Genomic DNA, 12,024 nt, shown 5'->3' with positions numbered 1-12,024 from the left:
TGCTGTAATCTGCAATGATCAGATTTCATGCAATTATCTAATGGCATTATATAACTTTATTTTAAAAGGGTAACCTAAGAGAAAAGTAAAATAAACACTAAAACCAAAGGTTTTTTTTTTCCTTAAACAATTTATTTACTGTTACTTCCCCAAATTAACAAAACATGAACACTGGAGCCCTACATACTTGCAAAGGATTAAATTAAGAAATAGACATTATTTCTTTACATAATAAATTGGTATTTATTCTGAATACTGGAAGGTAAACACTGACACAATAAACCAAATTCCTAGATACTAATCCCAAATAGTAGGCTAGGCAGTAAGGGAAACATGATAGTTTCTCTCAAAAAATAACATCAAAATGTTTTAGTATTCAGTTGAGTCAGCTATTTTGACTGCTTTTAAAAGCAACCTACATTAATTATGATAGAGAAAAACTATTTCCCAATACATACTACATTTCATGAGCATAAACTGAAGGAGAGAAACCCCAAAATATAAACAAGCAAGATGACTCTGTTAGTTATTGGAAGGCACCTACCTCATGCACCAGAGCAAGGGAGGTCTGCTTGAAACTTCGCCCTCTACTGGCCATCAGTCGATTCAATGGTTTGCCATCTTTACTCTGATACATTGAAATATCGTAACAAAATAACATACCACCTTAAAAAAGAAAAGAAACTTATAGAAACATTTCTTATAAAAACTTCCTTAGATTACCATAAATCCATATTCAATCAATCTAGATGGATTTAGAAATTAAAAGAGAATCTGCTAAGCAAATTTGTTTTTTGACTATAGGCATCAAGAAAGAAAAAAAAATAAAAAAATTATTATATTTAAACTATCACTTATTTACAAGCTTTATTCATTTATAAGTAAATGAATAAATTTACAGTTCATGAATTGTTTTAATTTCTGTGAACTGTTATTTCTAGAGTCTATTAAGCTTTTTTTTTAAAAAAAATAAATTTCAGTTAAAGAGAAATGTTTGCATACATCAATCTTTGTGAACTACTGATAATGTGGGTTCCTTTAGTCTATACCTACAAAGAGACAAGTTCTCCCTCACAATGGCATTCACACACATTCATTCTCCCTTTTTTTCCCTCCTCCTTCTCCTCTAATCCTCTCTTCCCAGTCCTTCCCACTCTGGTCAACTGAGTTCTCAAACTGAACTTCCGGCTCCAGCTGGCACCCAGTGTCAATGGAGAAGCAAGAGCAGAAAGCCAAGTGCTGGAGCACGAGTTAGAGAAGTCTTCGGAACTGCCTGGGTAATTTTGAGTCAAAGAGAAGACACATTCAAGGACTGAGATAATTTAAAACACAGAAGAAATCATTACATTTTTTAAAATCTCTTTTTGAAGTATGGTATATATAGAGAAAAGAGCACATATCATAAGCATACAGCTCAAAGAATTTTCACAAACTAAAGAAATGTATAATCAGCACCCAGATCAAGAAACAAAACATTATTAACGCCCCAGAAGTCTTTCCTCATCTCCTCCCAGTCACATACACTAACTCAAAGGTAGCACTGTCTAGCAACCATTTTGCCTACTTTGGTACCTTATATAAGTGGAATTAGACTGTAACATCAATTTATACCTGGCTTCTTTCACTCAACATAATTACTTTAAGAATCATTCAGACTGTTGTTGGCGGCTATAGTATATTCATTCTCATTGCTGAATAATATTGCATCATGTGAATATACCACAATTTATCCATTTTACCGTCAACAGGCATTTAGATAGCTTCCCAGTTTAGGGCTACTCAATGTGGCTATGAACATTATAGTATATGTCTTCTAGTGACTTCATTTGGCTGATGAAATAGCTGAGTAACAGAGTATAAATTTGTTTGGTACCAGTTTTCCACAATGGTTGTACTAACTTACATTCTAACAGCAGTTCTAGTTGCTCAACATATTTACCAATACTTTGTATTTTCCACCTTTTTCATTTTAGCCATTCTGTTAGTGTACAGTGGTATCTTATTGTTTTAATTTGCATTTCTCTCATAACTAACACAGTTGATCGCCTACTCATATGTTCATTAGATATTTGAATACCCTCATTTTGAAGGGTGTTTTCAATCCTTTTCCTGTTTTTCAATTGTCTTTTCTTATCAATTTGCAAAAATTTATATATTTGAGATATGAGTTCTTTATCTTACATGTATTATAATTACCTTTTTGCATTCTGGGGCTTGCCTTTCATTCTCTTAATGGTATATTTGATTAACACATGTTGATTTTAAAATAATTTGTCATCTTTATAACTAGAGTTTTTAATTATAGAATCATGTTATAAATATCATCCCTTTTCTCCACAACATTTGTAACAAATCTGTTGACCTTGTATATGTGGGTCTATTTCTGAACACTCTATATCTTCCATTGGTCAGTTTGTCTATCCTAGCACTAATACCACACTGCCAATTATTGTGGCTTTATAATAGGTCTTGATATTTGATAATGTATGTCCTCCTACTTTGTTTTCATTCTTCAAGATTACCTTGGCTATTTGTGCATTTCCACACAAATTTTAGAATCAGTTTGTCAATTTCCAAAAAACTTAGTGGGATGTTGATTTGTCTCTTCATATATATCAATATGAAGAGAATGAACATTTTTTACAACACAGAATCTTCTAATTCATAAACATTGTATATCACTTCATTTGCTAAGATTTCTTTATTTTTCTCCATTATATTCCATAGCTTCCAGTATAAGGATTTTACGTACTTTTGGCTAAATTTATTCTGAGTACTTGATATTTTTTGATGCTACTGTAAATGGTATAAGTTTTTAAATTCATTCTTTATTTTTTTATGGTATATAAAACATATCACTGATTTTTCACATGTTGACTTTTGTATGTATGCAGTAATTTTGCTGAATTCATTTATTAACCCTAGTCTAATTTTGAGTTTTCTATCACTTACACAATCATGTACACAATCATCTGCAAATAATGACTATTTTATTTCTTCCTTTCTAATCCTCATGACTTTATTTTGACTTATTACACTAGCTATGGCCTCCATTACAATATTGAATAATTGTGGTGATGACACAATTAAGAAGTAAAAGTTTCAATATTTTAGTATTAAGTACGAAGATGGCACTGTAGATACTTTTTGTCAGAATAAAAGTTCCCTTCTATTTATAGTTTAATGAAAATATTTTTTTAATATCATGAATAGGAGCTCAATTTTTCAAAGGTGTTTTCTGCGTCTACTGAGATCTAAAGATTGTTCTGCCTTTTCTGATTAGTAAAATATATTGATTTTCAAACATGAAATTAACCACACTTGTTATACATTATCCTCTGTTTGTATTGCTCAGTTCAATTTTCTAATATTTTTTTGAGGAGGTAGGCGAGTATTTTTGCAACTATATTCATGATAGAAACTGGTTTGTAATATTCCCTTCTTGTATTTGTCAGGTTTTGGTATTAAGATTATCCTGATCTCATAAAGATGGTTCTTTTTTTTTTCTATTCTCTGTTAGAATTTATGAAAGATCATTATTTCTCCCTTAAATTTTGGGAAGAATTCACCAAGGAAGGCATCTACACCGAGGGTTTTCCTTGTGGGAAGGTTGTTATAGATTCAATTTCTTTAATACATGTCAAACTATTGATACGGCCTATTCATCCTTCTGTTAGTTCTACAAAGTTTTATATTTGATGAATTTCTATACCTCATCCAAACCATGAATTTACTGGCTAAAGTGCTTTATTAATACTTTTATTATCTTTTTGATTGCTATAGGGTCTGAAGTGCTATCTCTTTGTTATTCCTGATATCTATATTTCTCTATTTTATTACAATGGCTTTATCATTTTGTTAAACTTTTCAAAAAAAAATCAACTTTTGGCTTTGCTGATTTTCTTTGTTTTCTATTGTATTGATTTTTGATATCTTTATTATTCCTTCCTTTATCCTTTCATTAAGTTTAATTTGCTTTCTTTTCCAAGCTTCTTGAGATGAAAGCTTAAGTCATGATTACTTTCCTTTTTTCTTTTCTAATACTTGCACTGAAGGTATACATTTTTTTCTAACACTGTTTTAGCTAAATCCCATAAGCCATGTTTATTTTCATTATCATTCACCAAAATATTTTCTGATTTCTATCTTAATTTAAACTATCTTTGTTTAATCCAAGGATTGTTTATATTTTTCAATTCTAGGGATATTCTAGTTATCTTTTTGTTACTTATTTTTAGCTTAATCCCATTGTTGTCAGAGACAGACTTTAAATGATTTCAATATTTTGAAATGTGTTGAAGTTTATGGTTTGTCATATGATTATTTTGATAAGTTTCCCATGTACAGTTAAAAAGCATAGGAATTCTATCGTTGTAAGGTACAATGTTCTATATATTCATTAACTAAAGTTTATTTACAGTATTGTTCAGATATTTTATAAACATTGTTTTGGGTGCTTGTTCATCAAGCTATTGAAAAAGATGTTAAAAGTTTCTCTCTCTTATTGTGGTAGTCTATTTCATCTTTTAGTTCTGCTAATTTTTGTTGCATATTTTGAAGCTATTTTTATTTTGTGTGCACTGATTAGAACAGTGCTATTTTTCTCAAAAGAGTGACTTCTTTAGTACCATGAAATGTCCCCTGCATGTCTAGCTTCTTCCTTTTTCATATGTCTAGTACTTTTTCATTGTATGTTGGATAGTAAATTTAAAAAAACCATAGAAATTTTAATCTAAATAAAGTTACCCTCTCCTCTGTTAGGCGTATAGAGTGAAGGACTGATCTCAACCACGTCAGGGATTGAACTGAGTTAGGCTTAATTATAGCTTTAGTAAATCTCGGTCTGCCTCTGGTTTAACCTTGTTACCAGCACATGCCTCCCCCAAGATTTTCAACTGACAGCCTAATTGGTCTTTGACTCCTCAATATGGAATAATAATGGAAGATTCAGATCTGTCCGCAGAGGTTTTCAGCTTACCGCTTTAACTCTCCCATCTGATAGAGTTCCAAATTTTGGCAAATATCTTAAGGGAGAAATGGATGTGTTTAAGGGCCCTCGAGTCTCCCATTTTGTCACTCAGGTACCACATGAGTATCAAGATTTCTATTGATTTCTCTGCTTCCTGCATCAGCCTCTTGCTAAAGCCAAGCCTGAATTTCAGCCTCCAGCTGAGGCTGGAATTAGTAAATGCACACATGTGAAAAGAGCTATAGATCATCAGTATCAATTTAGTACTCAGTGTGCTTTGTTTTCAGACCCATTCTATTAAGCACCATAAGACTGAAGGAGATTTCACTTTGCATCAGTCCAGTTCTTTAACTTTCAGTACAAACTCAAAATTCAGAGAATATCTTATGAGGAAAATCTCCAATTGTCTCCCATATTAGTCAGAGTCTTCAGAGAAACAGAACCAATAGGAGATATATATCTATTAGCTGAAGACAGAACCAATAGGAGATATATATCTATTAGCCAATGGTATAATTCGGTTTGAGTTTGAAAGCCCGAGAACCGGGAGTGCCAAGGTCCAGAGGCAGGAGAAGATGGATGTCCCTGTTCAAGCAGTGAGAACATATTCACCCTTCTTTTGTCTTATTGTTCTATTCAAGCCCTCAAAAGATTGGATGTTGTCCACTCACATCGGTAAGGGAGATCTTCTTTACTCAGTCTACTGATTCAAATGCTAACCTCTTCTGGACACACACTCACAGACACATCCAGGAATAATGTTTTAGCAGCTAAGCATCTCTTAGCCCAATGACGTTAACTCATAAAATGAACCATCATATCACCCTAGTCCCATGGAACCACAGAAAGCACCATTGCTTTCTCTATCCTCCAACAGGCCACTTTCTGGCCAACCCTTAATCCTAGCCCAGAACCAGAATCAGTGACTTTCCCCTACAGGGCCAGGAACAGTCCTAAAATGTCCTCCCATTCTGGAATTTTAGCCTAGCTATTCATCATCTTTGCTTCTACAGTTCTCTGATGCCTTTAAAATGTGATTCTTTTTTTTTTGTCATTTATCCAGCTGTGTCTAGATGTTAGCTGCTGCTAACCCTGCCATAACCTATTCCATCCTACTTGGAAATGGAAGTTAAAACATAATATTAAACACCTATACTTTGATATATGTACTATGCTCACCTGCAAGGCCAGGTTTCAAACCTGGTTGCTTGTTTGTTTCATACATTTTCAATATAAAATTGGGGATTCCTGCTACAGTTTTTCCTTGGTCTGAGCGGGTACCTCCTTTTAATGCAGAATGATATACCCCACGGGGCATATTTACCATTTCTTGCTTCACAAGTGATATAAAAAATTCCTCCAAAGCTGAAAGAGATAACAGATCAAAAGTAAATACAGTATGCTAGAGGAGAAACATACACTCTTAACTCATACATACACACACATACACACACACACACACACAACTTAGCCTATTTCATGTCGAACTTCACAAAGTAAAAGACTCTTGATTTTCATCCCTTTTTCAGTCTTCTCCAAATCAGAACATGACACCTAGCTATTCAAGGTTAAATATTTAGTCATTCTTAATTTTCCTCTTTCCCATACTCCTTATATGGACTCCATTAGCAATTCCTTCTAGATCTACCTTCAAAAATATATCCCAAATACCTCCATTTCTCTCCATTTTCACTTTACTAGCCAAGTCATTATCTCCTTGCTTCATCATCTGGACTAATTTAAAAACTAGTTTCTTGGTTTCTCCTCCTCATGGCCACCCCTACAAACCACCCTCTACCCAGAAGCCAGAATTTTATATCATTCCCCTCCCTAACATCTTCCAATAGATGTTCACTGTACACAGAATAACATCAACATTTCTGGCAATGATCGAGGCTTTCTACAATCTGGCCTCTAATTCTCCCTCTAACCTCATCTCTAACCACCCGCCCTCCTTTCTAGCTATGGTAAAGGCACACTTTCATGTGGCCTTTTTCCCATTCCTCAATAACACAAAGTTCATAACTAAGCCAGGGCCACCGCACTTGCTATTCCTTCTACCTTGTCCCAGATTTCCATTTGAATGTCTCCTTCTTGACATTTAGGTATTTTCAGAGTGGGCTTTTATGACTATCGGTCTGTAGCAATATCAGTACAATTATTAAAAAGCAAAGTATTAGTTCATTATTTATTTGCTTGTCTTCCTTCTAATTAATCTCAAGATATTTATTGCTTGACATTTTTACTTATTATAAGGTAACACTGAAATGTGGGATCAGGAGACAATAGGATACCCAAACAAAATAGTCAAGTGTTATTTTCCTAAGGACCACTAGAGGTTGCCCAATGCAGAAACAAAAACAACAAAAACATTAAAACTAAACAAATATGGAAAAGAAAAAAAGGAATCACTGCATGTGCCTCTTATTATAGGATCAAAAAGGAAGGATCCACCTAACTAAATTGGAATTTCATTTTGAAGGGCTCTAAAAGTCTTCTTTAAACGATCATGATAAAATTAAAGGCAATAAGTGCTCACTGAGGCATCTATTATGTGCTCAGTTCTGTCATTCTTATATAGAAGCTTCATAAATGCACCCAAGCTTCTCCATTCAAAGCCCAAGAGAACACTTGTGTGGGATGCTCTTCATTTACACCTCTAGATCCACCCTCTACCCTCTCAACCCTGCTCTGTGCTCCAGAAAAATAATTGTTCACAATTGCATCAACAGGTTCCCTTGTCCTCTGGCTTCATCCAATGGACACTGGCAAGAGGTCAGACAGTGGAACAGAATGAGGTTAGGGCATGTATTCTCCAGACAACCACCTGCAGGATTGCCATAGGGTGCCTGCAACCCTCTTATGAAAGCCCTGGCTTCCTGTAGGCAGCCCTATTTATTACACAGATGCTCTTATTCTCCTAACTGCTACCTCCCCTTACCTCTTCAGGTTGAGGAACATTAACCACTCTGGGATGATTCATCACAGCTTATAAATTTCCTTTAACCTTGGCAACATAACTGTAAATATTCTCTTTATTAAACTCTCAAATACTCTATCTGAATGTGCCTTTCCTCTCAAGACCCTAATCAATACATCATCTAAATGAAAGAAAATGAGGAACATTCGATTGCAGGCCATATATCCGAATACCTGCATTCACATGCACATGTATGACTGCTTCAAGTCGAATATGAGTATAGACTTTTCAGAATGTAGCTAGAATCGTCTGTTTGTGAGGACAGAGGAGGTATGATGAAAGGTAATTTTATGTTTTCTCAGAAGGTGTCCTATTATGGCAAAAGATGATATATTTCAAGAGATAAGTACACATCTGCACGTAGACTTATCCGTGACTTGAAACTTGTCTACTTGTCAAGCTGTTGAGAGAACTAAGGATTCTCAAATAACTCCAGCCCTGAGCATAGTTTAAATGAGGGTAAGACAACATGAGTGCAATTGATATATAGAGTACCATCTTCCTCAGCCACTAAGCTAGCAAGTAGGACTTTTCCCCCATTGTTCTTGAGGCTTGCCCTAGTCTCTTCCTTCCAGATGACCAGGTGAGAATTTGAAAAGAGCTGAAGATATGTAGGACACAGCATTAGAAATAAATTTTTAAAACAATTGAAATGTGCTTCAACAGGTGAGTGGATAAAATAACTGTGGTACATCTTACAATGAAATACTAGTCAGTAATAAAAAACAAGAATTCATACAGACAACCTTTTGGATGGATTCAAAGACATTATGCTGAGTGGGGGGGCGGGGGGAAAGCTAATCTCCCAAATTTATATACTGTATGAAAAAAAAAAAAAACCTAGTAAAATCCAAATGGATTTATAGTTAACAGTATTGTACCAATGTGAATTTCTTGGTTTTAATAATGAACTAAGGTTATGCGAGATGTTACCAATGGGAGCAATGGGGTAAAAGCTCACAGATACTCTCTAAACTGTTTTTGCAACATCTTATAAGTCTAAATTAAAAAAAAAAAAACCATTAAATCAATACCAGTAACACTCCTGTTTAAAATAATGCAAATTACCAGATTTACTTTATTGCTGCTTTTGTGTTTACTTGAAAGGAAATAAGAGGAGAAAAGCGCCAGGATTCATTTACATTCAGTGCAATCGGTTTTCTGCCTACTGTACTTAGAGATCTAATATATGTCACTGTCTTGAACCTTTTAAGGTAAACATTCCTAAGGTTGGTACTTTTTCCTAGTTCATTTTTGAGTTCCCAGTAATTCCTGGAAAAGCGAGGCACAGAAAAATGAAGAAATTTGCCCATGGTGACATGGTCTGCCATGAACAGATAGTATCTAGACCATCCATTTTACTCCTACTGAATTTTCTCAAACAGATACAGTTGTTGCTCTCAAGTCCTCCCTTCTTTCTCAAGGAAAGCCACCAATAATCATCAAGTACAAATCACGTAGCGGAGCTAGTTAACGGCCACCACGGCACTGCACAGACTGGGAGGACAGAAACCACAGCATGCAAGTGTATATTCCCCCTCCTCCTTCTTCTCATACCACAAGCCTGAGGTGAGGGACTCACGTAAGAGGGAACAACGTCATTTAAAAAGCTCAAGAGGACTTTTAATTCTAAGGCTATTTTAGAACACAGGAGGAACTTTGGTAACTGAACGCATTTCCCTTCCTCAGATTCACTATAAACTGCAAGAAAGGTCCTAGACTCTGAGGTAGGAAGTGGGGAGGAACAGAAGAGAGGAACGGGGAACACATCTTTAAGGCCTGTTCTGGAGGTCGAGAGAAAAGAAAAGGTGAACTCTTTGTCTAAGTTGTACCATTCAGTTTTCTCTAATGAAAGGAGGTGGGGATTTGGGAAAGGAGCTTTGTCTAGAAATAAATAATATATATTTGGCTGAATTCCTCGGGAATCTTCACATGGGATAAAACCAAGGGAAAACCTTTCAACATTACAGGCTAGTGAGATTATGATTGAGAAGATGAGATTTCTTGTGTTTATTGAACATAATTTTCAGAAATTAAATTTTTACACCCATAAATGTTCAGGGTAGAATTGGGACAGAACCAGTAATAGAGTCATGCTCCGCAAAATGTTGGCTAATGTTAAATTAGAATAATTAGATATAATTAGAATAAATTTTTTAAATGCCAAGTCCTATACTATAAACTTTATGTCAACACTGAATGATCATATAATTTGATCTACTTTTAAAAGGCATTAACTTATAGTTCTCGAATATTGGTACCATCTTTGGAGTAATATGAAAGAATAAATTATAATGATGAAACTACCCAGTAAATCTTGAAAGAGTCTAATGATCTTTTCACTTAACTTATATAATAATGAACCATATTTGAATCATTGACTTAAAGTCACAATGAAAATTTGTCTTACAGAATAAATTTAGCATTTGAAATGAATTTTGGTTTTTCGGTAAAAATGATTATTTAAACTAATTTTCCTGTTCAATTTTATTCGACTCCAACATATTCAGTATATTTTGATACCATACTACCTCAAGCATTCCCTATAGAACAGATGGATAATTCTGCATTTCAAATAGAAAATAAGTATGTAAGATTAAAGCTGTAATATGTACACATCACAATGGAACACAACCAGCTAGGTAAAATCACTGAAAAATGCTAGCTTCCCTGCCACTAAATAAGAGTCACCTGGTAAAACCAAAGGAGCAGTGAGTGACAACAGTTTGAGATAACAAGAACCAGGAACTGAAAGATCCATATTCTTTTCGTCACCCTCATCATCTTCATCTTCATCTAGCTCATCAGGAATAGGGATTTCTGGTCTTATCTGAAATAACAGAGAAGGAGATACTAAAACATTATGTAAAATCTTTTCTTTGTCCTTTTTTATGTCAAGATTTAAAAATCAAGTTAAACTCATTGCTCTTTATGTCAAAAGACAATTAAAATTAATTTTTAAAATTCTATTCATTTTCAGATTAACTAAATATTAACCTCTAGTCATATTATTAGATATATCCCCAGATCCATGTAAAGAATTCATGATAATATAGTAAGAAAATCATCATAAATCAATGTAAGCAATGATTATTATGGAAAATTAGTAAAATTTTATATCATCAAACGATAAAATGCAAACACTGACACATTCAATATCTTGGATTTCCATGATTTACAATTAAATATTTGCCTTGTCTGAATACAATTTTTTTTTAAATTTGTAATTCTAGTCATATGTCTATGACAAAGCTTAAAATCTTCCAGTAGAATATATAGTAGAGATCAGGAAAGGACAGAATGCTTTAGCTGATTTTTTTTCTTTTTTTGAGATTCGGCAATTTGTTGCTATAGAATATAAAAACAATAAAATCTGTAATTGGTAGCTACACTTTATTGTGTCGGATTTACAATTTGAAGATCTTGTGGTTCCTCTGTGATTAGTTAGGTTTGTTTGAACCAAAAATAAAAAATGTAAAAAGATTACCGCTATTGTAGTTTCCACAAATATAATGTCAAGCAATTAATTAAATTTTTAATACTTTCAATGATATACCATCATAATGCCCACATGGAGATAATTAAGCATTAGGGGAGGAAATCAAAATATATAAAAGTGGTTGCTATAACCATAAAGTGCCAGAACCCAGTCATTACCATTAGCCTGTCTCCCGGAGTTATTTTTAGAAATAATTAACAATTCCTGCAGACGGCCTTCATAGGTCCCCAAAGCACTGTTCCATTTAGGAACTGCACTGAGTCAGGATTCTTGCAGGGGGAATTTTAAAAAAAGAGGAAATGCTTTTCTTAAGTATAATAACCTCAAATCCAACGAAGCCTTTCAACCATAACTAGTGTTCTCTTCAATAGTGAGTGAAAGCAACCTGACTACCTGAGCACTTTCTAAGATTTCATTCTGTTTCAGTATTGAGTATCTAATTCTCAGAGGACTGAGCCAGCCATAATTAGAGATAACAATAATGTAAGCTCCACACAGGGCATGATGGCATGTGTTGATATTGGTGCATACCAGGGAAACCCTGGCGTGTTTGCAAACCTCTTGGTTCTCACAAGC

General features: G+C 34.2%; 1 protein-coding gene across 3 annotated transcripts in view; it reads right to left on the bottom strand.

Annotated features, from left to right (window-relative positions):
• The window catches only part of FOCAD (focadhesin), a 270,313-nt gene that overhangs the window by 90,165 nt on the left and 168,124 nt on the right, over positions 1 to 12,024 (bottom strand). For all 3 annotated transcript variants that reach the window (XM_023533725.1, XM_023533726.1, XM_023533727.1), the window contains 2 exons: positions 6,149 to 6,334; positions 545 to 666 (listed from right to left, as the gene is read on the bottom strand). In XM_023533725.1, coding sequence (XP_023389493.1) covers positions 545 to 666; positions 6,149 to 6,334 — 308 coding nt within the window. The remainder of the gene's footprint in view (positions 1 to 544; positions 667 to 6,148; positions 6,335 to 12,024) is intronic.

This window comes from Pteropus vampyrus, unplaced genomic scaffold (genome assembly GCF_000151845.1).
Source record: "Pteropus vampyrus isolate Shadow unplaced genomic scaffold, Pvam_2.0 Scaffold109, whole genome shotgun sequence".
NCBI classification, from domain to species: Eukaryota; Metazoa; Chordata; class Mammalia; order Chiroptera; family Pteropodidae; genus Pteropus; species Pteropus vampyrus.
This window is presented reverse-complemented; position numbering and strand designations above follow the sequence as displayed.